Source organism: Grampus griseus, assembly GCF_964374135.1.
Source record: "Grampus griseus genome assembly, chromosome: 17".
In the NCBI taxonomy this organism is placed as follows: Eukaryota; Metazoa; Chordata; class Mammalia; order Artiodactyla; family Delphinidae; genus Grampus; species Grampus griseus.
The window spans coordinates 21,145,124-21,172,928 of record NC_139011.1 but is presented as its reverse complement, the minus strand read 5'-3'; the positions used below and the strand labels follow the sequence as shown (position 1 = coordinate 21,172,928).

Genomic DNA, 27,805 nt, shown 5'->3' with positions numbered 1-27,805 from the left:
AAGCTTCTTAGGTCAAGAACTTTGCTGGTCTCAGAGGCATGGTATCATTAGCACCTCTGATGGTGCAGGCATGCAACACGTTTGTTGAACGAATGGATACATGAAGTGTTGGAAATGCATGACGGGACCTTAGATTTTATCTCCTCTCCCAACAGGAGGAGTGATTTAAGGCTCTTGGGAAAGGTAATGTGAAAGTACAAAAACAAAGTGATTTTATATAGTCAACATGTGAAGTAAGAGTGTGAAAAATATTACCAGCTCCACTTAAGAGATATAGAACCAAAGGGGTTTGACTTCTACCAACAGACAAAAATAAGATACAAAATTAAAAACAAAAATGCTTCTCCAAGATCACAAAATAAAGCTCCATTTTCTAATTCTTATTTTAAGAGATGAACTCTAAGTTCTAGGCTATTGACATCAACTTTTGTAATATTTCCCTATTTTTCTTCTCTGTTTCTCCCTGTTTTTTCTTTTTGATGCTACAGTAAGTTTCTTTGCTCCAGCCTATTGTTCCTACTCTTCAAAGCGTCAGCCATATTTGAATGTGTGGTGACCTCTGGTGATTTATTCTTTGAAAGTAAATTCATATTTCATATTTTGATGCATTCTAGCATTTGCTTTTTAGAACCTTCGTTTTAAAATTCTTCTTAGAATTTGCATCACTTTTCAGATCAAGAGGCTGTACTGCATCTAGAGACACTTAGACCACTTTGCTCTTATGAGATGATGAGGAATATATTTTAACTTCAGTTTTTTAACTTCTTTTGGAATCACAGACCCTTTGGGGAGCCCAGCGAAGATGGTGGACTCCCATCTCACCTCATAAAACACATACATACACACACGTGAACACACTGTATCCAATTTCAGTCCTGTTTCGGATTTCTGGCTTAGTGCTTCAAGGAACAATCTCAGCTCAAAACGTATCCAACTTGGTTAATCTTAGGTCTAGGACAAGGTAGCAGCATTTAAAAGTAAAAATTGGCCAGGTTTCTTGCACTTTTCCTCTTGTGGCATTGCTCACAGGCCGTTCCCCTGGTGGAATTACTGCCTTGGTCTGCCTTCTAAACTGTTCCAGGATAAGTTCTCTCTCAGTCACTCACCACCTGGTTTTCTCTGCCCACAAGATTCACGAAAAATAGAAAATAAAGTAAAGCTTCATATGGCCAGAGTGGTCATATGAACAATGCCAGAATATTTGGTGACCCTGTCCTGCTCATACTGCCTTCTCAGCACAAGGAAAAAGGAAACCTCCACCATGTTTTCTTATTAGTTCTCTGGCTCCTCTGCGTCGATGACCATTGGTGACTAACACTACTACCTTATACGGTTGTTTATTATCAGGGTATGTATCACATTACAAAGGTGAAAATTTATAGGTATGAGTACTTTATGTGCCTCTTGCCAAATAGTTCTTATTCCAATATGAAGATTACTTAGAATTGCTCAAAATCCTGACTGCTATTAACATCATCGGCAAAAACATTCTGAAGCCAATTTGGCAAATATACATCAAAATCCTTAAAAATGCAGATACTCTTTTAAAAAAAATAAATTTATTTATTTATTTTTGGCTGAGTTGGGTCTTCATTGCTTGCACGTGGCCTTTCTCTAGTCATGGCGAGCAGGGACTACTCTTTGTTGCTGTGCGCGGGCTTCTCACTGCAGTGGCTTCTCTTGTTGCGGAGCACAGGCTCTAGGTGCTTGGGCTTCAGTAGTTGCGGCACGCGGGCTCAGCAGTTGTGGCTCACGGGCACCAGAGCGTAGGCTCAGTAGTTGTGGCACACGGGCTTAGTTGCTCCGCGCCATGTGGGATCTTCCCGGACCAGGGCTTGAGCCCATGTCCCCTGCATTGGCAGGCGGATTCTTAACCACTGTGCCACCAGGGAAGCCCAAAATGTAGATACTCTTTAGCCAAGTAATTCCCCTTTCAGGATTGCATTTTAAGGAGATAATAATATACTTAGCAAAGGATAACTATAAGGATATGAATCACAGTGGTGCCAAATAATTGGAAAAGAGTCAATTGTCCAATAATAGAAAATAGTTACTTATGTTGTAACATATCTATACTAAATATAATGCTCTCTGTATGTTAAACTAATGATATAGAATATTTAATAAGTTGAGAAAATGTTAACAATATATACAGCTAAAAATTAGGTTCCAAAGTTGTATCTTTGGTGGAATCCTATTGTGACACTGTCATTTCATCCACAACCTGTTCCAGCCCATCCCCACTGAGTTGCAGTCATGTGATTTGGGTAGCAGTTACCGCACTCTCAGCTCCAGGAGTCAGCGTTGTTGCGTTTAGCCAATCTTCTGGCTGTAACAAGGTCTAAGCCAATTAGCACATCCATAGTCCTCCGGCTACAGAGGCTGGCCAAATCAGCATGCAACTCAGGACTCCTGTTTTGCAGTTGGGAGAATGAACACTCTTTCTTGCTGTATAAGAAAGAACAAGTACACAGTCCTGATTATCTTGGGCAACTATTCCACTACATGAGGAAAACCAGCCTGAGGTTGAAGAGTAGTTGAGAACTGCAGAGTAATGGATCTGGAGCTTTGATAAATCAGGCTGAAGCCTAATACTTCTAGATGTTTTCAGGTGCAGAACCAATAATTCCCATTTGTTAATTTACCTAGCATGAGCTTTGTTTTCTGTACTTGCTGTCAAAAACATCCGAATTAATATGGACTCTAAGTAAAAACAGTATTTATTACAAAGCTAAACAAAAAACTATCAATAATAGTTGTCTCTTGGTGGTAATTTATTACTGATTTTTTTCCCCTCTGCTTTGTGCCTTTCTGTAATTCCAGGTTTTCTATAATGAATATGTATGTTATTTTATTCAGGAAACCCCCCAAATATAAGGATAATTAGAACTGTAATACTAATCATCACTTAAGCCAAAACCATCAGATCTTTTTGTGGATGGTGATAAGACAAAGTAACTCTTCAATGGAGGAAAATAATTTATTTCCATTTTTATACCTTTCAAAGTCATGAATGTAAAGTTCTTACTCCTAAGAATCTTATTAATGTCTTCTAATAAGTTTATTTAAAAATACAAATCTAATTAGTTCAAGATCATGGCATCAGTAAAAATTGGTTTTAGGTGTACCGATGCTCAGGTAGAGAGGCAGTGTGGGCATAGTGGAAAAAACACTAGGCTTGGAGTCCCAGCTCTCCCATTTCCTGGCTGTTTGACCTCAGGCAATTACTTAACCTCTCTGAATCTTAATTACTTCAGGTAAGAAACTGTGGGTTGGACTAAATGTTATCTACAATCTTTGCATTTGTGAAATTCTATATTTCTACAAATGGCTCTATATTTCTATAAATGCTTTATATTTGAATAGAACTGATAGGCACTGCCTGCTTTGGGCAGGCAGTTAAACCTACCTATAAGTAGGTTTAACTCTCATTACAACTTTGATAGATTGGTAGAGATTTCTGCAAAGCTGTGTTAAGAAGGTTTCTGAGGGTTCATATGGAATCAGCAGGAAAAAGAGCTATGATCTATTAACAATGTTGCTGTGCAGAAGAAAGGGAGAGTGTTGCCATGCAATAGTGAGTGTCTGAATCACCAGGCTGGCTCATAGGCACATTACTCGTTAATAGTAATAACCTCATTACTGCCCCTTTTAAAATTTATAGCAGTGCCCAAAATGTTTTCAAAGTGAAGTGACTGTGAAGGAAAGGCACCAAAATGTATCTGCTTCCTTTCTCCTTTTCCTTTACTTTCTTTTAATCACTGGTAGTATAGACTGAATAAGAGCTTGCCTAAATAAAAGCAAAACTCTTTGTAGTTGAGAATTCAGAAGGAAAGTTCTCGCTTGGTTCCTTACATTTGATATTTCTTGTAGAAGGAGCCATGAATTATAAGTTCCTAGCTAGTCAGCAAATGTCCTCATAGCAGTTCTGATAATGGGTTGGGCTGTCAGTGAGAGGTTTATTTGCAACCATGTTCACTTCTTGCTTCTGTCAAACTCATCCTCAGCATGGAACTCCAGCAGAAACCCTTGAATAAAGATCAACATCCTGGAGAGAAGCCAGAGGAGCCAGAGTCAGGAGCCATGTATCACTGCCACAGCAACTCCAAGGCCACAGAGAACAGGGCAAAGGAGCAAGTCTATGCCAAGTGGAAACTCTGTGCTGCTTCAGGAACATGCTTAGTTTTCATGATTGCAGAGGTCATCGGTGAGTATTTCTCAAGACTTCTCTGATTAAACAAGCAAACAAAACCCTGCATCATTACAGAAGAGTTGCCTAAGTTCTTTTAAAAAAAGACTGAATATTTTACGTAAATATAAAGTAACAATATGCTCATTTGAGCTAAGTTGGAAAGCAGAAGGAAACAAAATAAAATTAATCACAATCCTACTTTTGAGTGATAATCTTCAATAACATTATGGAGTATTTTTCTACGGTATATTTTCTATTCATAGCTCACAATTTTTTTTAACATAACTGAGAGCACACAATGCTTTTCGCCATGCCATCAAATACTCTTTCAAAAACATTTCTATGCCTGAACAATATTCTATAATATGCTCTACTGTGATTTACATAACCATCTCTCTATTGTTAGAAACTTAGGGAGTTTTTTCCTGCTTATGGACAATGCTGCAATGAAAAATCTGGAATAAAACTCTGCTTGCTTTTCTGGATAATTCCTTCAAAGAGATTCCTAAAAGTGGAAATAACTAGTTGAAGGACATGAATATTTTTATTACTTCTTTATGCACATGCCAAACTGCTATCCAGAAAGCTTGAAACAATTCCTATGTCTGCCAGCTCTACGTGAGAATGATTCTCTCTCCAAATCTTTCCCAGAACTTATTTTAATCTTTCAAAAATCTTTGCTAATGTATAGATGAACATGCATTATTTTAATATGCATTCCTTTGTTACTATTAATATTATTTGCATGTTTATTAACGATCTGTATTTCCTTTTGTTAATGCATTTCCTATTTGCCTCTTAATATCTGTGGCTCACTTGTTTTTTCATATAATTTGTAATCCTTTATATTGATCTCTGGGAGCTCTTTTTTTTTTTCTTTTTTTTTTTTGCGGTATGTGGGCCTCTCACTGTTGTGGCCTCTCCCGTTGCGGAGCACAGGCTCCGGACGCGCAGGCTCAGCGGCCATGGCTCACGGGCCCAGCCGCTCCGCGGCATGTGGGATCTTCCTGGACTGGGGCACGAACCCGTGTCCCCTGCATCGGCGGGCGGACTCTCAACCACTGCGCCACCAGGGAAGCCCGGGGCATTCTTTTTTATTATTGAAAGTCACGAGACTATGGACAATTTTCAATTGCTCACGTAAGAGATCAACAAAACGGAAAATCTACAAAACATAATCCATTTGAAACATGATTTGAAAAGCTGATGTTCTGGACATTCATAGCCTTCCAAATAAAGTACTGGCACAACCCCATGCAAACACAGCTCAGCAGGATGTATAAACTGGCTTGTTTTCTGCACAACTGTCTTCTCTTGCTTTTCCCGGAAATCATGTGGATGCCGAGAATAGATGCATATTCTCCCCAGCTGATATCTAATTAATATTCTGAAATGAGATGGCCTCCCATCCACAAAACTCAGTTTTCTCCTTGTACCTTTCCGTACGCCCTGTCAATTTGTTTCTAAAATTCATAGAGGGGACGTGGGAAGCTATGCACTTGGAGTGAGCAAATCAATCTCCTCCTTTCCTTCTCATTCCTAATAATTAGTCTATGAGTTCAAATCTGGCTTTAGGGTCAGAAGAAAGTGATGTTGTCAGTGAAGGAATTAAGTGGATACTGACAGAAAATCACTTGGAATTTGAGCTGTACTGATGTTGAGCTAATTTTCCTAAAACATTGCCCTCATCATGTTAATTCTGTTTTCAAAATTCTTCAGTGGCTCACCTTTGCCATCTCAGTCCTTCACAACCTTTTCCCCACCACGTCAAGCATAGGAAATTTTACTGAGTACAGAGGCAAACTGACAAGTATTCTTGTAGCAGAAAGAGGCTGGTTCAGGGGCCCTCTCTGTGGTAAACCCTACTCAGCTGCACCAAGTGAAGAGAGATCAATATATTGGAACACTCTGGCATCCTGCACAAAATGAAAAATTCTTACTTTGGCTTTCAAGTTATTCCACCATTTGCCTGCCAAACTGACTATCAATCTTTTTCTTTTACTACTTCCCTATATGACTCTTCTTCTGTTTCAGCTATTTATTCATTCTATGCAAAATAATCATTGCACCTTGAGGTCTCTGTAACTTTTGCTTACGCCTTTTGATTTACATGGAAAACTCTCTCATTCTCCATAGTCATCAAAACCCTAACCATCATTCAAGACCCCAACCCACAACTCACCTCCTTCCTAAAACCATTTTTGACCATGTCAGAGAAAGCAGGTAGTATTCTCAGATGACTTTTGGGAATTTGGGAGGTCCTCCTGCAGGATGTGGGATCTGAGCAAAGCCTCGAAGGATGAGTAGGGATGAAGAGGTGACTAAGAGGGAGATGAGAAGGGCCTTTCAGACGGAGGGGCTTGAATGCAGTCCAGGAGTTAGTACATATCGGCCTTACCCGGAAAGATTTTGAGTTCTTAGGTCAGCAACAGGACAAGAAATCTGTATTCTTAGAAGGAAAAGCCTAAATACAGATCTGAACATGTCACAACCTTGCCTCAAAAATCACAAAAAGATTCCTTTGTCCCACAGGATAACATTCAAATCCTTTAGCATTACGTGTGACACCGTACACAAGGGTCCCCAAGCCACCTTTCCAGTCTCATTTCCCGTTATTTCTCCAACACACCACACCTCCTACTTTTCCACAAAGGTGCCCCGTTCTTTTACTTCTCTCTGTTTTTTGTTCTTGCTCTTATCTCTTTCTGAGAAACTCTTCCTTTCTAGCTAATTCTTACCCCCTCCCTCCTGTGGAAAGTTCTTCAGGGCTCCCAGTGAGAGTGGCTTTCTGATCCCCTAGCCCATGATGCCTGTTTGCTATACAGTGAGTGTTAGACAAGGGGATCACTGAAGAGAGGAACTGTGCTTCGTTTAACTTTGTTTATTTTTCTATACCCTATCCCTGGGATGTGCACAGTAAGGTCTCAATACATCCTGGCTGGATGATTGAATCAACTGTCGATAATACCCCATGCTTTCAGAAGCAAATGCACATTCAGTCACAGACTGCCTCGTACGAACAGTTTACTCCATAGGAGTCAGCACGATTCCCCACAGTTTTTTGGATGTTCTTATAAGCAGCTTGGAGGGTTGCAGAATGCTTCTCAGTTCCCGGGTCTCCACATAAACCACGCTGCTTCCAAAGCAAGCCCTTTTTCTTTCCCAGTTCCCTCCTGACTCAGCTGAGCCTGTTGAAGAACCCCTGTAAGACTTCATTCCCTTGACTTAAGCTACAATCTTAGCCCAGCATACCAGCATTCATCACCACCATTCATTGCTAAGATTGCGGCAAGCTGCTTATCTGCGTGCAGTCACTCCCTGGGCAAGAAATAATGCATTATTCACACCGCTTTATTATCAGGCCCAAGTTTGGCGACAGAGCAACACGAGAGGATAATTGGAAGGACAGCTGATTTGTTAGCAAAATGTTGCTTTTTGGTTAATGAATCATTCTGACTTTTGCCCTGACAGCTCAGTAACAAGCCTGAGGACTCCTTTGCTTCAGACCATTAAACTTTCACAAACCAGATATTAACTATAGCCAGAGCCGGCGATCTCTGGGGCTTATTGCAATTATGAACCTTACATGCAATTTTTTTAAATCATTAGTTGAGACAAGGTGAGTCTGATGATGGAGGGGCTGATGACTGACAGTCTCTGTCACTTTGTTTGCACACAAGGCAATAAACAGCTTCTGGGAGGACTCATCAGTCAGCGGAAGCTCTTTGCTGGGAAGATGTAGTAACAACAATAAAGGTTATTGCACTCAAACAACAGCCCTGTTCGAGAAGGAAAAGATAAGGTGGTCCTTTTGACTTCTATTTTAGAGGCTGGAGGTCTTTTCACAAAGGAGAACTAGACAGAAATACAGGGAACACACCAAATGGAGAGAAAAACAAGGCAGGTGTCCCATGGCTTGGGTTCTCTTCCTGTGCTGTATCGGACTGTTGGTGCATTCAAGATGATCATACTAAGTGAAGTAAGTCAGACAGAGAAAGACAAATATATGATATCGCTTATATGCGGAATCTAAAAAAAATGATACAAATGAACTTATTTACTCAACAGAAACAGACTCACAGACATAGAAAATAAATTTATGGTTACCAAAGGGAAACGGGGTGGGAGAAATTAGGAGTATGGGGTTAACATATACACACTACTATATATAACATATACACACTACTATATATAAAACAGATAATTAACCAGGGCCTACTGTATAACACAGGGAATGCTACTCAGTATTCTGCAATAACCTATATGGAACAAGAATCTGAAAAAGAATAGATAGATGTATATGTACAATTAAATCACTTAGCTATACACCTGAAGCTAATGCAACATTGTAAATCAACTCTACTCCAATATAAAATAGAGATTTTTAAAAAAGAATCTCATTGGAAGGTACCTGCCCTTTCTTCTTACTCCTCCCCACTATTCAGAACAGCAATCTCAAAACCAGGTGGATAACATAAATTAGCGGAGCAGAAGGAAGTGGTAAAGACTGTGGTAAAATTACAAGTCAAATAACAGCACATCAGGGGGCCAGATTGTGTCATTTGGTTTACAGACCAAAGTCCAGGTCCTCAGTCTGGAGACCCTTTCAATCTGGCCTGCACCTCTCCTGCCCTCCTCTTTTTATATTTCTTTTGAATCCTCATGCCCCAGTCTAACTGGGATGTTCTTCAAATGTTCCCCACATTTTATCCCAGGAATGGCCTCTCTTGTGCAATTCACTTCTACATGTTCAAATCCTACCCACTCTCTGGATCTTGGTTTCTTTACTTGTCAAACTGGGGAAAAGAGGTGGATTAAATCAAAGTTAAGACCCCTTCTCATCTTCAGTTCTGGGAGTCTGTGGCATTTTCACCAACTACGGTTAGTATGTACATGATCTAGTTGCACTCTGGGGCCCTAACCCCATATCCTATTCTGCATCCCCCAGGTGGACACATTGCTGGGAGTCTTGCTGTCATCACAGACGCTGCCCATCTCTTAACTGACCTGACCAGTTTCCTGCTCAGTCTCTTCTCCTTGGGGTTGTCATCGAAACCCCCCTCCAAGCGGCTAACATTTGGATGGCACCGAGCAGGTACAGTTCATCAATTGAGCACTGACACAGAGTAATGCTGCAGAGTCAAACCGAGGATAAAAACGGAAGGGACAGTGCAAAGCCTTGTTTGAAAATCCCTTAGAGGCACATCTCTGGTTCACAGAGTGAAACAGATGTGTACGTGGTAATGTGTGTTCTCAATGCTAATTCCGCTAACAGCCAGATTAACGGCGCTACCTCTACTCCAATGGGACAACAGGAACACATACATCACTTTAGCAACCACCCCAGTCCAAGAATCTCAGTGTGCGGTAACAGCCATGATACTATTCATTAAATGACTCGGCATCTGGGAGAGAGGGTGGAGTGAAGCGTCTACCATTTTGCAAAGTAAAGCAAAGAGAGCCCAAGAGAGTTAGAGAGATTGAAGAACTTCTTATAGGGGGGTTGGGGATAGAATATGGACGTTCCTGCTCACACAGCATTTAGCCATTCAGTGAACGGCTCAGCTGGATATCTTGTTCAACCAGCCATCAACAACAAGAAAAGGAGAAGGAGGAGGAAGAAGAGGAAATGAAAGTTTGTTTTTCCTCTTTCTTAGATCTGGTTCTTTGACGAGTGATAGCTTGCTCTTGTCTAGGAATGGGCCCAGGTACGATGAGGGTTTACTACCTGGGAACCTCTTACTTTGGCTCATTTTTACAATCCACCCGGCTCTCCAACACACACTGTCACTCCACTGCTCCTCCTCTGTATTATTCCTTATATCAGCTGGAGGAGCTACTGGCTGAATGTACAAATCATGTGTACAAGGAGTTACAATTCCATATTTTCACACCAGTTGAGAAAATCCGTGTGGAGGAGATCTGAGGGCAGAGCTGTGGGCAACATGCTAACACGGCCAGCCTTCACCGAAAGGGGCCAATAGACAGAGACCACAGCTTGTAGGCTGACAATTGTGGATTGCGGTTTTTCAAGTTTAGAATGATAGGAAGTTCTAATTTCATGTCAAACAACTTATCAACATAGGTGTTTTGGATTGCCTTTCCCTTAACACTGAGAGAGAGGGGGGGAAGGAGAGAGGGGGGGAGGGAGGGAGGGAGGGAGGGAGGGAGGGGTGAGGCAATAAACATCAAAAAAAAGACTTGGTGGCAATGTGATTTCAGATGCTTTTCAGTCCCTGAATAGGGCTACGCTTGGAAAACATGTACCTGTGGCTGAGCACCCATCATTTATCTGCATAAATTTTTACATGTAGTTTACCCTTTATGATACCATTGGTCAAAGCTGCTTTGTAAACACAGGGAAGACTCAGAGTTTAGATTGCTGCTTGAACTTTCTCATCCTGGTGATGGAAGTCCGTGAGCACTGACACTGTAGAAGACCAGGGCTGTTCAATAGGGCTTTCTGCTTCAAGGGAAATATTGTATAATAGATAATACAATGTGGTCACGGAGCACTTTAGATGTGGCTAGTTCTACTGAAGAACTGGATTTTTAATTTTACCTATTTTAAATTTAAATAGCCACATGTGATTGATGGCTACCATATCAGGCAGCACCTCCATAGACATACAGGTGAAAATCAACTAGCGCAAATCAACTAGCACGTTTGTTTACATCAAGCATGTAACTTCATGGATAACTTTGTTGAGGAAGAAGCTAAGTACAAAATGTGAGTTTATGTAAAGATAATGGTAATACACGCACCCCAATGTTCACAGCAACATTATTTACAATTTCCAAGATATGGAAGAAACCTAACTTCCCACCAACAGCTGAGGGGATAAAGATGTAGTATATATATATACACATATATACATACGTATACACACACGTACAATGGAATCCTACGCAGCCATAACAAGAATGAAATTTTGCCATTTGCAACAACACGGATGGACTTGGAGGGCATTATGCTAAGTGAAATAAGTCAGACAGAGAAAGACAAATACTCTGTGCTATCACTTATATGTGGAATCTAAAAATTACAACAAACTAGTAAATATAACAAAACAGAAGCAGACTCACAGATGTAGAGAACAAACTAGTGGTTACCAGTGGGGAGAGGGAAGTGGGGAGGGGCATGATAGGGGTAGGGGATTAAGAGCTACAGGCTATTATATATAAAATACATAAGCTACAAGGATATATTGTACAACACAGGGAATCTAGCCAATATTTTATAATAACTATAAATGGAACATAACCTTTAAAAAGTTTGAATCACTATCTCATACACCTGAAATTTACATAACATTGTACATCAACCACACCTCAATAGAAAAAAAAAATAGAGTGTTAAGTGGCCAATGAGACGGGGTCATGTGAATATGGTTACAATCATGAAAGTGTAAGTAAATGACTGAAGTCTGGGAAATAATGTTACATTGCTGCTTTAAAAGGGGGAAGGCCGGAATTATGAAATGTGCCCAACCACTGACTCACAGAATATTTCTAGAGCCTTGTAGGCTTTTAGAAGCTATATACAAGGTTGAGTGAAAGACCAAGGTGAGGTGTAAGGAACTTCTAAGTGAGCAAACATACTTCACTTAGAGGGAAGCCTGAACACTATCTTATCTTTAAATGTTCATGTAAATGTCTCCATTCTGACACTTCTTTTCCTTACTCTTGCTTGTAAAGTGCAGTTAGAGTGTTGATATACCTTGGAGTTTGCCTCTGTGTTTATAATATGTTGGGTTGGCATATGAAGCTCATTTTCATTAAGTCTCTGAAGGATTCCCTTTTTACTATTTTACAGTGCTGGCAAGTTGTAAGTGTTTTATGGCAAAATTAAGAGTTTCTAAACACGTTTTACTCTGTGTCCCATTATTTCATCTCCTAATAAGTTTCAATCATTTTAGCACCTGTTTAAATTAAAATCCCTCAGGAAAACAGCAAGGGTAGGCAGCCATTAATATGCTTTAAAAATCTGCTGAAAATTACTTAGTAATATGGAGCATAATGAACTCAGACACTGGTGTTTTATGAATACAACATTAAAGTGTCTCATCTTAGTGCTAAAATCCATCCACACTTTTGCTTTGCGAATCACCGAGTGAGCTAGTGTGAAGCCTCTCTTTTTTGGGGGGGGAACGGAGCATTAATATCTTATGACTCTTGGGGAGGTTAAGGTGATTCACAAATTCTTTGTGTATGTGTGTCTGTGTGCATTTTGAATCCCTAGAGATCCTCGGTGCCCTGCTGTCCATCCTATGTGTCTGGGTGGTGACTGGTGTGTTGGTGTACCTAGCGTGTGAACGCCTGCTGTACTCCAATTACCAGATCCAGGCGACCGTGATGATCATTGCTTCGAGCTGTGCGGTGGCAGCGAACATTATGTAAGTCACCCCACACACTGCCCGTGAAGCTTGTCTGGACATAGATTTGTGGGTTTGTTGTTGTTGCTATTGTTTGTTTTTAATTCCTCCACTTGTGAGGACGGTAGAGACCTGACAGAGTGTTCAAATGGCTCTAAGACTGAAAATAGGGCTGGTTGTGCCAGTTTAAGTTATAGTGTGTTTTAACATTGGCTTCTAATAGCTACCATTTTGAATGCTTGCTATGTGTCAGAGAATGCGCTGAGATCTTTTGATCTATTTACATTATCAAGCTCAATGTTCACAACACTCATACCATACAGATTACGAGATTGAAGCTCAGTGAGGTTGAATAAACTGCCAATGAGGTAGTGCAGAGCGGATTTGAAAACAGACCCACCAAACCCAGAATTGAGCTTCTAGCCACTCTGCTCTCTCACACAAATTGATGGTTCCATGTGGGATGTGACTTACTCCTATTCTTTTTGTTACATGAACACATTATGAGTTCCCAGAGACCTGGGTTGGAAGAGATCATAAATTTTATTTGCTTCAGCCCCCTTTCTACTTTTGAATTCTCTTTTGCAATATCCCCATAAAGTGGTCATTAGTTTCATATATTTTAACAGAATAATAGGGAATTTATTTCTCTCAAAAGCAGTCTCTCTTATCTTTGCCTTATTATGATTGCATGAAAACTCTTCAGCTGTGCTAGCTAAACTCTCTCTTTAGCTTCCGTCTCTTGGTCCATTCTCTCACCCAGGCAGTCTTAAATCATTCTTAGAGGAAATGTGATCATGCCCCGCTGGACGTGTGATTATTGCCGTACTGGTCTGGTCTTCCCACATGAACTATCTGATTGCTCATGACAATGTGGAGCTGAAGCCAGGGCTTTGATCCTTTTTGATTGATTTGATCTTTCCCATTTGATAGTCTGATTTTGGGCAACGTTACTTTAAACTCTGTCTATCTATCTATCCATCCATCCATCCATCTACCTACCTACCTATCATCTGTGGTAGTCACAATAATGGCCCCTCAAAGATGTCCACATTCTAATCCTTGAAACCTCTGAATATGTCAACTTACATGGTAAGAGGAACTTTGCAAATGTGGTTAAGGATGGATCTTGAGAAGGGGAGACTATCCTGAATTATCCAGATAGGCCCAATGTAACCACAAAAGTCCTTATAAGAGGGAAGTATGAGGTCAGAGGGGAGAGAAGATGCTGCATTGCCGGCTTTGAAGATGTAAGTGACCTCTAGAAGCTGGAAAAGGTAAGAAAATGAATTCTCCCCTAGAGTCTCCAGAAGGAATGCAGTCCTGCACACTCATTTTAGACTTCTGACTTCCAGAACTGTAAGACAATAAATTATGTTGTGCTAAGCCACAAAGGCTTTGTCATAATTTGTTACAGCAGCAATAGAAAACCATCCATGTATCACCTGTCTATCTTGCAATGTAACATGATACATTCAATGAGGTAGGTTCAGGAATGGAAGAAGACAGTGACGAAGAATGGCATTTTAAACAGCGTTGTTTTGTTTTTGTTTTCTGAGAGTGGGCACAAAGGAATCCCTGGAATTAGAGGGTAGTCTGAGCGCGTGTACTTTGAATAAGTTCCTCCAGGCACTTTCATGTCCTTAGCTTGTACCTGCCTCAGGTCCTCATCCCTTAGTTTGGGACCCATTGCTCAAAATCTCTAAGCTAAACAATTAGAAGAGTGGTATCTGATCTGCTGTCCCTGACTAGATCACTATTTCTACCCAGTTAACTTGAAAATATGTTTCATATTGGCCCTGGGAGAAAAAGTATGGGAAGATCAATGCAAATCTATCACTACAAGGAGACAAATAAGCCAGACCACATGTCCTGCCGATTGGGAGTCAATACCATCATCTTTGCATAAGAAGAACTATATGTCCCCAGGGCAGCAGGAACAATAAAAATGTTAATAATTTCCCGAGCCATACGTCACATAGGTTGTGTGTATGCTGCATAAAGATGAAGAATGCACCCAGTTAACTACCACATAAATCTGGCACCTTGAAGATCGAGTGTGACTTTCTAAATAGATACCATCCAAATTTTCTTTTTACTACAACTGCTTTTGAACTTCGACCCTAATACTGCATGTGCTTTTCATGCTTACAAAGACCAGGGAATTGAAAAGCATTGACTTCCCTGGATACTGAGTGACTCAAATGTTTACTCCCAGTTCTGCTAGATGCTGTATTGTCTGACCGCAGAGATATCAGAACCATAATTTGGGAATAAATCTATTGCTTGGGAGCCCAAAATCAAGGTAGAAAGTTCTAACAGATGTTGCTAAGGGATTCTCGGATGAAGATTACGGACAGCGCCTTAAGGCTAAGTTTTTCTCTGCCTGCAACGTTTCCTAGCCTATTTAACTAGCCTATTTAACTCTAGTATAACCTTTCAAATCCAACTCAATTGCCTTGTCTGTCTAACTAAATCAGAGTCCCCTGTTGTACCATCTGTAGCACCAGTTCTTAATAGACTTAGTATAATTAGAATTTTCCATTTATGTGTGTCTTTCTAAAATCTCTGCCATCTCCATCATACTTAAAGCTACAACGGGGGAGGGCCTACGTCTATTTTCACCTTTATGCCCCAAGCATTTAATAGCGCCTGGCATATAAGAATCCCTAAGTAAGTTTTCTTTTTAAATACAAAATGAGTAAAAGAATGGATAACAATGTGATGAGCATACACGGCAGACCTAGAAAGAAAGTCTATTAACTGCTTTCTAGGTCTGCCATGTATGCTAGGCATGTTAGGCATGTTAGGTTGTCTGAAGAACTTTAAATGGTAACTCCTAATTGAGGGTGAATTTCTGCCCAAACACTGACAATCTAAAAACTGTAAATTATGTAATGTTCACATCTTGGTGGATAGCAGTCTCTCCGCTTTGTGATGATGGCCTGAGATTTAACAGACACCTACCTGCAAATAGACTGGGATACATGGTACTGAAAAATTATTTTTTTAAACCTTTGCTCCAAAATGTACAGAAAGTGTTTCTACGCAAAACATAAGAGATATTACTCCTGGACTTCCCTGGTGGCACAGTGGTTAAGAATCCGCCTGCCAATGCAGGGGACACGGGTTCGAGCCCTGGTCCGGGAAGATCCCACATGCCGTGGAGCAACTAAGCCCGCGTGCCACAACTACGGAGCCTGCGCTCTAGAGCCCATGAGACACAACTACTGAGCCTGCGTGCTGCAACTACTGAAGCCCGTGTGCCTAGAGCCTGTGCTCTGCAAAAAGAGAAGCCACCACAACAAGGAGCCTGCGCACCACAATGAAGAAAGCCCGTGCACAGCAACGAAGACCCAACACAGCCAAAAATAAATATATTAAAAAAAAAAAAAAGAGAGATTACTCCTAAAGTTGTGGATAAACAGAATCAGGTACATAATTTATAGGGCCCACTATTAGTCTCTTTGACTTGGATTGGAGCTGTTAAATTATGCAATATGTTATATATACATATAACATTTATATACATTATAATACATTAATATATTTCAGTCTCTTGATAAATAGCTACATATACATAAGCACAGTACTCTCATCATTGGCCATTAGGGAATTATTCAAATTTCCAATGCTCATGGAAATGAACAAAATTAAGTAAAATAAAAGATTAAAAAATCCAACTTTGAAGACATTCACTCCTTATTTTGTTTTATTGTTTTCTGCTGCTTTTTTGCATTTGAAACCAGCACACTAATTAAGCTCCCACCAAAGCTCAGCTTTAAGCCTAGCTCAGTGTCTGACATTCAGTAGATCCTCAATAAATACTTCCCCTCCTCATTGTCAAATACTTGGCATTTACCTAAGAGGTGATGGTTTCCAGTTTTAAAATGAAACAGAGTAGCATTAATTAGATGGAAAAGAAAACTGAGGTGAACCTTCATTGTCTATCCTTGTGTGAACTTCTTTAAATTCCATGATACCCTTGTGTTCAAAATTAGTTCAAAATAGTCCACTATAAAGCATTAATGTTTCAACTCTTTGCCATTTTGGGTAATACATGCTGTCGTCAACTCCCCATTGTGCTGCACAGATTTTTAAGGGTTAGTCTCGTGGGCCAAGGACATTGCTTTTTCTTCCAGACTAAGTGTGATTTTGCACCAGAGACACCCTGGCCACAATCACAAAGAAGTGCAAGCTAATGCCAGTGTCAGAGCTGCTTTTGTACATGCCCTTGGAGATCTATTTCAGAGCATCAGTGTGTTAACCAGTGCACTTATTATCTACTTTAAGGTGAGTATGTTTGAGTTTACTCACTGTCTTAGTGATTTTATGGATTAGGTGGTACAGAAGCTGACCCTCCATTATTAACTTAAATGAGGGTGGACAGCCGGTTTGCCTACGCAAACTACTTTACAAGGTTTAAACAAAGGAACTTTCAAAGCTTGAAACCCTAGACTTTCCAAATTCCTAAGAGCTATGTCTTTAACTGTAGGGCTGCCCGTCTTTCAAGAAAGTAGTTCCTTCTGTTCTGCGGTTAAGATGGATTGCAATGGAACCATGAGTAACTTAGGGTTCTCGGGTTGTAATCAGCAGAAAAGATCTGTAGCTCACTTAAGCAAAAAGTAGACTCATTGGCTGAAATTTATTGGCTGTACTCCTCTACAGAAATCAAGGTAGAATAAAGAGCAACTTTTGGTATCTAGATTTCAGAAACTATCCAACTTCTGTCCTAGACACTATGATGAAATGAATGTGACTCAACTAATTTTTTTCCTGTTCTTGTCGCTCTGCTGAAGATTCATATTTCTGGGAAATGGAGCCCAACTGACATAGGTTGGGTCTTGTATCTGCTGTTTGGCTGGGGAGGGTAGAGCACCTGACTGACTCTCCCACCATGGGAGACAGGTAACTTATTTCCAGAAAGTCAGGGTGTCAATTGAAACTTGGAATAGATCCTGAGTGGGCCTCTGACCCCAAACAAATATTCACTACAAATCTCTATTTGGTAATACCAAGAACCAACAGAGTTGGGTAAGCGCGGAGGTAGGGGGGTAATGGAGGAGAGGAGTGTATAGCTCTGTCTGTTCACATCACGACTGCCCAGTTAGCAAGGACTCTATTATTTTTAGTGGAAAATGAAAACATGTAAATAAAAATTACAAAGACATGTCTGAATCCAATTGGGCAAATCCTCGCTAAAAGCTTTAAGTTTAAGACCAAATCGTTCAAAATTGTAGGGTGAGTGAAGTTTGAGAGTACTCTTACCAAGGTTATTCTTGCCGGGTTTCTTAGAAGTAATGAGGCACAAATTTTTCTGTGGCACAGAACTTCATCAAGGACAGAATAGCAGGTGTTTTACCCTGAGGCCAAGGGCTCCAGCGGTGAGAGAGCACGAGAATGAGGCCTCAGTACATATTCTTTGGACTGTATCAAAGATGCCTGCCTTGAGTACGCGTCATATCTAAGAGGGAAAGAAGTAAACTGACCCACTCTGCCAAGACCAAGTTCTGGCTATACCTTGGTTACATGCAACCTCTGAACAAATGATATCCTTTCTTTTCATCATAATTAAGGATGAAAAGTCATTGAATGTTGTACACATGTATGCATATTTTCATCACATTCTCTGTACTTCCATTAATTTGAGAGAAGTTCAATCAGGCCTTTTGAGAGCGCACTCAAGGATATCTCTCTTTTTACTTCTTAAATTGTGGGGAGAGCATGTCCTACGGTCTCCCTTTCTTGAGTCACTGAGAGTTGAAAGCTTAGAAGAAGGACTGAGTCTTCAGGAAGTCTTGCCTCTGAGTTGGAGTTCAGTGTCAGGAGGGTGAACGGGTGACAGGGAGGGAAGGAAGCGTGAGGGTTTACTTATTTTATCCATCAGACTTTCCGCATGGGAGGCCTGCATTCAATTAACTGAAATCCCCATATTTTCTAGCCAGACTATAAAATGGCTGGCCCGATCCGCACATCTGTCTTTTCCATCCTGGTTCTGGCCAGCACCATCACTAGCTTAAAGGACTTCTCCATCTTACTCATGGAAGGTAGGAATGATTTTCTTATTATTCCCAGCATTTGTGTTTTCTCTTCCTTATAATCACAAAAGGGAATGGCCTCAAGGCATGCTCACTGTGAGTTTGCATTATAGGGAAAGTGTAAACTTACAAGAAATTTTTGTGAAAAAAAATATGATTTTTATTCAAATGGGAATACATAAATAAAAAGGATTGGCTTCTGTTTTCTTCAGCAACTGTTAAATGATATGGCATAGTATAAAAACAATACGTACAAACACCAGAATGAGTGATTCAGTGAGGGAGATACAGCAAAAATATAAATTTATCCCTAACTATGTGGCAAATACCTAAGAAATATTGAATAAATCTATCCCTCAGGCAGCATTATAGCTACTATGAAGGACTTACCTAAAATGCTCATTAGACTAGGCCAGCAGTTCTCAGACAGTGGCATCAGAACCACTTGGAGGGTCTGATAAAACACAGACTGCTGGGCCCATCCAACAGTTCCTGAGACAGTAGGCCTGGGCGAGGCCTGAGAATCTGAATTTTAACAAGACATTGCCGCTGCTGGGCAGAGGCCCGTACTTTGAGAACCACTGGACTAGTCTCTTCTTACCCCTGAAAGGGTTCTTCCAGGAGGACACTGGGAGTGGCGCTTAGAAAATTCAATCACAACCAGAGATTTGCATCTTATCAAACATTCAGATGATCAAAGATAGCCATACGTCAGCTGAGCTTCTCTTTCCTGTCCAGCACATTTTGACCGAAGGTAGACACAGTCTCAGAGTACAGCTGCCTTCACGACAGCTCACCCTTCCCTAGCTTAGCATTCACTGCCCAGTACACGTTTAAAGGTTTTGTTCTCAGAGGGCATGATAATCGTTGGTAGGTGATAATGTCGATTGACCACAGTGAAACAGAAAACGGAGTCAAACATCACTGAGTAACAAGTGAATGTCCTCGCTCAGAAGGGGACAATATTTGGTTTGTCAAGTCACAGATGCATCCATTTCCTTTTCTGAGGGCCAAGCACTGAGCTGCAGCTGTTACTGCTGTTACAGAACTTACTGACTTGAAGGTGGAGAAAAGACAGATGTGTGTACAATGTGAGATGACTACATTCCACTTTATCTCTCAGTACAGACGTTCTCTCATGATTATCTTTTTTTTATTTAAGCAAAAATGTAACTAATCATTGAAACTGGCAGGTAACTCCTATCTGGAAGATGCTTAATTTTTAAATTAGGTTTTCAAATTAGGTTAGCATAAAATAATACTTGTACTTGGTAAAATTTTTAAAAAAAAGATGGAAAGGTATAAAATGATAAGAAGAAGTCTCTCCATTTTTCTACCTTTGAATTCTCAGTCCCATTATTCAGGAGTGACCCCTACTAATAAGTTGACATATATCTTTCCAAAAATATCTATGCATTTACACATATATGTACATGCAATATACATATATACATGTGTGTATATGTGTGTGTGTATATATATAGTGCATGTGTCTTTTTTACAGAAACTAGGATTACATACATATTTTGTTCTGCACCTTACTTTTTTCAACTGGAGATCTTTCCATATTAGTACATACATAGATACACCTCATTCTTTTTCACGGATACAAAGTATTCTATTCTACTGTAAGCACGCATCGCAATACCTGCTTATTGACAGACATTACAAATAATGCTGCAATTATATTTTTAGCAATTGTATATCTAATTATTCCTAGATAATAATATTCCTAGATAATAATCTAATAATTCCTAGAAGTGTATTGCTGTTTCAGAAGTTATGTGCATTTTCAAATTTGATAGATATTGCCCTTTCTACCAAAGATACCATATCAATTTCTTTCTTACCAACAGCATATGAGAGTGTTCATTTCCTCACATCGTCACCATCACTGGGTATTGTCAAACTGTTGATTCTCTTCTAATCTGATAGGTGAATATTATCTTATTGATTCCATACACAAGTCTTTAATTATGAAGAATACTGAGTGATTTTTCATTTACTTATTATGAGTGATTTTTCATATACTTATTAGCCTGGGTAATTATTTTTTTGAAAACGAATCTGGGTATTTTCCTGGATACGTTAATATTTTTGCAGGCTCTCCCCCAGAAAGAAAAAGCTTTCTAAGATGTGATGAAACATTGAGGCCAATGGGAACATATCCTTTTGCTTGTCAATATTATTTCATAGAGAAAAATAAGTAACAGTGGACTTGCATTCTCCATAAAAGTCAAGTGATAAAGGAGGCAAGAGAAAAAGAGGTAGTGGGATCATGACTTCATCTCAAGGGTCCTAGATGAATGACAGCAGGTCTTCAAAGGGTCAGATGAAACTCTCCAGAGATGACACGTTGGGCATAATAGTCAACTTTGGGTTACGGTACATGGAGTCTAGCATTTGCATGACACTCCACACCCAGAGCACGTACCTTAGAATCTGACATGCCACTTACCTATGTGGCCTTAGCAATTCTTCTTAACCTCTCTGACTCCCACTTTCTTCTCCAGTCAAACAGGAGTTGTAACACTCATTAACTAGCTCTTAAAGTTCTTATGACTATTAAATAAAATAATCACTATAAATAAAGTGCTCAATACAAACCTTGACATGCAGCTTCCCAATAAAGGTGTTATTATTATGATGATGTAACATTTTCACCCATGACTCCATGCACATTCTGTGGCTAATCTGAGACAAGAACTTCTTTGTTTCTAGTACCCTGAGCTTTGTGCACCTCACAGAGTAAAAAACCATGTTGACAAGTTCCATGAAATATGAAGTGGGACTAAACTAAACTCAAACTGCAGTGAATTTTAAGTTAGCCTCAAGGAGGAAATCCCCACGAGCAAGGTTCTTAAATCCTGAAAAAGGAGAGTTAAGGATTCCCTATTGCTTTTAGGTAAGTGGTTCTCTACTAGCTGCTCATTACAGTCATCTGGGAAGCTTATATAAAAGTATATAAAGTATATAAAGTATATAAGTATATAAAGTATATAAAAGTATATAAAAATATAAAAGTATATAAAGTATATAGTATATAAAGTATATAAGTATATAAGTATATAAAGTATATAAGTATATAAAGTATATAAGTATATAAGTATATAAAGTATATAAAAAATACTTATACCCAGGCCCTAGACCCAGAGATTTTGATTTAATAGGGGCTGGCCTTGATGTTTTTCAACATGCAGCCAAGCTTGAGAACCACTGCAAGGTAGAGCTGCCCAGTAGCTGGTAAATATTAGTGTAATGGTCCTCTACCTTGACTCAGTTAGAATCAGCAAATGAGCTAAGCAAATACGGATGCTGGGTCTTATCCCCAGAGAATCTGACTTAATTGGTCTTGGGTGTAACCCAACAAATCATTTTAGAAATTTCTAAATTTCCTGCTCATTTTAGAAATCATCAGGATTTCTAAAATCCCCGGTGACGCTAATGTGCATGGAAGGTCAAGAACCACTATAAAAGCATATAGATTTCAGGGCCTCATCCGTAGAGATTTTCTTCAGGAGCATTTTAATGGCGCCAAGGCATGTTTATTTTTAACAAACACACCAGGTGTCTGTGATGTATGTATACAATTGAAGTGGAAGCTAAAAAGCGTTTATCCTTAGAACTCTCTTCTACAGCATCCTCTCTGGATCAACTTTAGTTGACAAGGATTTACCCATTGCATCAAATGGCTTTACCACGTCTGTACTAGTTGAGTTGATTTCTTTTTTAATTCTTATATCAAACCGATGTCTTCTATGATTTTAACCAACCATTGACTCAGGCCCTTACACTCTCATATCCTGTCATCTCCTATGTGACAATCCTTGCAGTGTTTGAAAACAGTGATCCTACTTCCCTTAGCCTTCTCATCTCGAGGCTAGAGACACCCCAGTTCCTTCAGCCCCAAAGAATAGCCGACTGGCTGCCAGACTTCCCACCTTCCGGTGTGTCCCACACTGTTCCTTTAGAAACAAGGATGAAAGTCAAACTACTACATTCTGTGGGCCTAATATTAAACCCTAAGATACCTAAAATAATAGAAATTCTACAGACTGAATAATGAGATGATATTACAACATTAGGATCCCCTATTAACACCGTTCACTAAGTGACCTGTTGGATAACTAACACTTGTATAGCAGTAGAGTTTACAAAAGACAGATATTTTCTGAGACATTTTCAGAGTCCCCAAAGGACTCTGTTAACTACATATTGTTCTTATCATCCTTATTTTACTACAAATGTTCTAAGGCTTAGACAAGTTCCAAGAGTTGGGTAGGTTCACAATAGCTGTAGTCAGAATGCCAACCCACGATAATCTGATACCAAATCCCACGTGACTTCCTTTTGCTTTCCAGATAATTTCAAAGATAACTGGGTAAACCATACACTCTGAAAATGAAGGGTGATGACTGTTGTTGATGATTGCCTAGTAAAATCTGCAAATATTCTTTGTGAACCTGTGATTGACGGTAAAACCTCTGCAACAGTCAGGTGAATCTGCTTTGTAAATATTTGAAATAAGAAACCATAAATGGAGAGGGCAAGTTAATAATTTACTAAGGGCTTTCTGTCCTCGATCGGCCATTGCACTGAGCTGTATTTAGTGAGATAACAACAGCCTCCCACTCTGTCCTCTTGGCAGGTGTGCCAAAGAACCTGAGTTACCATGGTGTGAAGGAGCTCATTTTAGCGGTGGATGGGGTGGTGTCTGTGCACAGCTTGCACGTCTGGTCGCTAACAATGAACCAAGTGATTCTCTCAGCTCACGTTACTGCAGGTCAGTGAGTTTTGTAAACACCCTGGTCGAAATTCAGTCCTTGTCCTGTAAAGTCCGTAGTTTCCCTCCTTTTGGTAGAGGAGCCCTTGGTGTCTGTTGCCCCTGCCAACACAACTGTAAAGTGTTTTGTGTGACCAAGGGCCTTTGAAAATCGTCCCCCTTGCCAGTGTCGTCGTGGCAACAGTGATACTTATGACAACCCTGGAGGCCGACTGCAGAGGGTTACAGAGTAGAACAAAAGGCTAAAAGGCCACCCAAACTTCAAGGCCTTAAACTCTGTTTGACCTGATGTCCTATCGGTTAAATAAGAGGAAGAATTTAAGAAGAAATCTTCATTGAGTATCTTTGGTGTGTAAGATGCTTTGCCTATCACCAAAGAGAGAAAGATGGTCCCATCCTTAAGGTTCTAAAAAGTTAAAAGATATTCTAGTCAGAATTAATGGTGGTTCCTTTACTGAATGGTTAGAAATTCTGTCACCATGTGAGATAACTCTTAGGATTTGGGGTTTATCCCCAAAACTACTTTTTCAAGTAGAAGGTGATTTTGTTCGTGATACATCCTAGGGCTGAGAAAATGGGCACTGCCTCAGGAGACCGCTCAGGCTAAGGATGACATATTAGGCTGCTAAGAAATAACTCATGAAGTTACTTAGAGGCAGAGAACAGAGGAGTCATCTGAGGACTGTGCTTTCTCAGACATCCTCAGCTTTGCTGAGAAGCATGGATCGGGCTGCAGGGAATTTACAGCCTCGACTACACCAATATTTCACTGCAAATGGAAGAATCTAGGAAACAATCAGGTTACTACGGAGGGAACTTTACAGCCTCCTGATACCTTTGGGGACAAGAGAAAAGATGGCAGTGAGGTCTGCTGCTCTACATGCTTCCTGGCTCTTGTCACTATCCTTGATATAAATTCTGATTAGCTGTAAGGGTGGCAACCCAGAGAACCCAGGGAACTGGTGAGCAGGGCTGTATAAGAAATAATAGCTTTGACTTGGCTTTTTCAGGGCTTATCTCCACTTTCATAGTCAGCTCCTAGGAGCACCAGACTCCAGAGAGGCTGTGGGCGAGAAGAGTTCCTAGAGTGACGGGGTGCTTTGCAGCACTAGGATGTCCTGTCTTGACTGTGTGAACGTAGCTGATTGTCAGAGCCATCGTGGCTCCTTCTGAGCGCGCTGCCTGTGCCCCACCCCACCAGGTCAAAGACAAAAGCTGGAGATGAGACGTTGCCCCTGTGTGTACCAATCAGTGCCAATCTCACTGTGCTTCTTTGTCAACAGCAGCCGGCCGGGACAGCCAGGTGGTTCGGAGAGAAATTGCGAAAAGCCCTCAGCAATAGCTTTCCTGTGCACTCACTCACCATTCAGATGGAACCTCTAGCCGACCAAGACCCCGACTGCCGTTTCTGTGAAGATCCCCTGGACTAGCTCAGTCGCACTGCCAGCTCCCCGAGCTCGACGGGCCACTACGTGCTGCTCCGCAGTTCCTAACAAACCAAAGGAAGAAGTCTGAGAAATTCATGATACAGTTCAATGCACGTTTTATCCTTCTTCATTTAGCTCCATCCTCCATGAATGAAAATGTGTTTAGATTCATCAGTCCATTGGATTATCAACCCACCTGTAGCTGTGTTCAATTCCAGGAATGTGTGTAGAGATTATTCCTGACTGGGGTGGGGGGGTGGGCTGAAATAACAGCTGTTTGTAACCACAGGTGATAAAAAGTTCACCTCCTTTCAATAACGCATCCCGAGGCTGAGTGGGTAAAGCTGAACTCACGAAAGTCCTATCAAGAATCAGCGTCAAGGAAGGAGTCACAGATTTTTTCCGAAACACGAAAAGCAAAACGGACAGGAGCCAAGTCAGGGGTAAAAGAGAATGTGGAGGTCTAGTCCTCCCTTAGAGCTTGACTTGCCCCCTAAGCTGTAATATAACTGGGGGCATTACCTTTCTACTCCTTATCAATGTCACTATTCACGACATGGGACAGAATTCCGTCTCTTTATCTTGCTTTCACACTATGTTGTGATATGTCTGAAACTGCTGAATTCTATTTTACTTCCCTGTATAAAAGGCACCTGTACAAATGAAAAATGAGGAAACTGCTGCTTTTTGAGTGTTTTCATATGGTGTGGCCTAATAATAAAAGAAAACGAGGAGGCACAGAGAGGCAGAGTATTTACCCCAAGTCACATGGAAGAGCTCCCAGGTCTTGAATAATATCTATGGAGCACCAATTATTGTCCTAGTTGGCTCTTATCTTATACTGGGCTGTTTAGATATGTCCTCTTATTTCATTCTAATGATACCTTTAAAAAGTTCAAATTAATACCATCGTTGTATAGATATGGGTATAAACGTTAGGTAAAGTAACCAATGTCATTTATTCATTCCTTTAAAAATACTTTTCGATGCAGGCTATGGGCTGAGCATTGGTTAAACCAAGCTGACATGGCCTTTGCCCTCATAGAACTGTTTCCCCTATGTGGGGAGCCGGGCATTACACTAATAAACACCACCAAGAATGTACTACAAATGGCAGCAAGTGATATGAAAGAAGAGGCTGATTGAGATTGGGGGAGGTCAATGGAGGGCCTCTCTGAAGAAATGGCATCCAAGCTGAGACTTGAACGAAAAGACAGGTGATAGCCAAATGCATTGTAGAGGGAAGCACATTCTAGAAGAAGCCAGAGAATGAGTGGACACCCTGAAGAAAGAACTGGGTGCATTTGAGGAATTGAGGAAGGTCCCTGTGGCTGGAGGGTACTAAGTGAAGGATGAGTTAAAGCATATAAAGGACCAGAGCTGGAGGAATAAGCAAGTCCAAGTTAGAAAGTAGCTGAAACCAGATCTAACTTGGCCAAAATCCCATCTACACTTTCTCTTTGAACACTTTTTTTTTTTTTGGCTGTTTCTTTTTGACCAAGTAATCTGCATTGACAATCAACCATTGTTTCAGAAGTGCCTGCTAAAGACGAGCCTACATTCCTCCAAGAATGGGATGACTAAATTGCTGAGTTTAAAAGTAAAGGCATGACAGTGCTTCTGTAATGTATCCTGTCTTAGGTAGCACTAAATTTGTATCTTGTCTACACAAAAGTCTGGCGAAAGAAAGAGGAAACCTAAACTAATGGAAGTGGTTGTAGGCTGACCTACCAAAAGACCTTGCCCCCAGAGACCCTGAATTATACCAGTGACAATGGGGACATGAAAGGGAGAGAGGAGTGACATGGTGGAAACAGGGGACTCTGTGGTGGAGGAATGAATGTGAGAGGGAATTAGAAACCCTGGTGTGAGTCCCTTTCTGCTGCCTTCCAGATCCGTGACCTTCAGGGGCTACTCCCTTTCTCTGAGCTTTAGATTCTTCATCTGAAGATGGGGATTATATTTTCATCAATGGGTTTCTGTTAGAATTACATGGGATAATTTCTGTTAGAATTACATGGGATAATGTAAAAAACAAGGTTCCTGGGACTTCCCTGGTGGTCCAGTGGTTAAGACTCCGAGCTCCCAATGCAGGGGGCCTGGGTTCAATCCCTGGTCAGGGAACTAGATCCCGCGTGCCACAACTAAGAAGCCCGCATGCCGCGACTGAAAGATCCCACATGTGCCAACGAAGATCCCATGTGCTGCAACTAAGACCCGGCGCAGCCAAATAAATAAATAAATATTAAAAACAAGAACACGGTTCTTTGTGTGGTAAAAAGTGAGTGCCCCATAGATATTCTTTCCAATCCAGGGTTTCTCAACCTTGGCGTTATTGATATTTGGGGCTGGATCAACTCTTTGTTGTGGACGAACTGTTCCAACAACAACAGCAAAAAGTTGTTTCTGTGCATCACAGGATGTTTAGCAGCATCCCTGGGCTCTACCCACTAGCTACTACTAGCACTCTCCAACACACACACCACACACACACACACACACACACACACACACACACACACACACACACACACACACACTTATAGACTAAAAGGGAAAATACAGCAGTTGAGTGGGGCATGGAGGTCTTGGCCCTCAGGATGGCTGCCTTTTGACAAGAAGCCAATGGGACAAGAGGAAGTAATTTGAGGCTGCTCTTTACATTCCAGGTCCCCTTCTGCTCACTTTCCAGATCCTCCAACAAGGGGACAGGAGTATTGAACATGATTTGTCTGAGACTAGGACGTTCTTTGGACTGTGGTTTTCTCCTAGACAGGGTTACTGTGTCTTAGAGCCAGGGACCCATGATCTCATTTTTCCTCTCCTTGCCTCATGGTAAATAAACCCAGGCACAGTACGTCTCCTTGGTCCAGGCCAGGCATGCTTCTCTTCTTTTCTCTTCCAACTCCCCTGAGCAGAGAGCTGAGTGGGTAAGTTAGGCCAAGGCCCTTTGTGCAGATCTGGCCATCCATCTTTCCTTCCCACCCCAT

The 27,805-nt window shown here is 40.7% G+C and overlaps 1 protein-coding gene across 1 annotated transcript in view; it reads left to right on the top strand.

Annotated features, from left to right (window-relative positions):
- Positions 1-24,747, top strand: part of SLC30A8 (solute carrier family 30 member 8) — a gene marked incomplete at its 5' end in the record, with an annotated part of 31,843 nt that extends 7,096 nt beyond the window's left edge. The window contains 7 exons of the mRNA XM_082674765.1: positions 4,008-4,207; positions 9,141-9,287; positions 12,435-12,588; positions 16,710-16,860; positions 18,509-18,614; positions 23,254-23,388; positions 24,672-24,747. Coding sequence (XP_082530891.1) covers positions 4,008-4,207; positions 9,141-9,287; positions 12,435-12,588; positions 16,710-16,860; positions 18,509-18,614; positions 23,254-23,388; positions 24,672-24,730 — 952 coding nt within the window. The 3' untranslated portion in view covers positions 24,731-24,747. The remainder of the gene's footprint in view (positions 1-4,007; positions 4,208-9,140; positions 9,288-12,434; positions 12,589-16,709; positions 16,861-18,508; positions 18,615-23,253; positions 23,389-24,671) is intronic.
- Between the last annotated feature and the right edge of the window lie 3,058 nt (positions 24,748-27,805).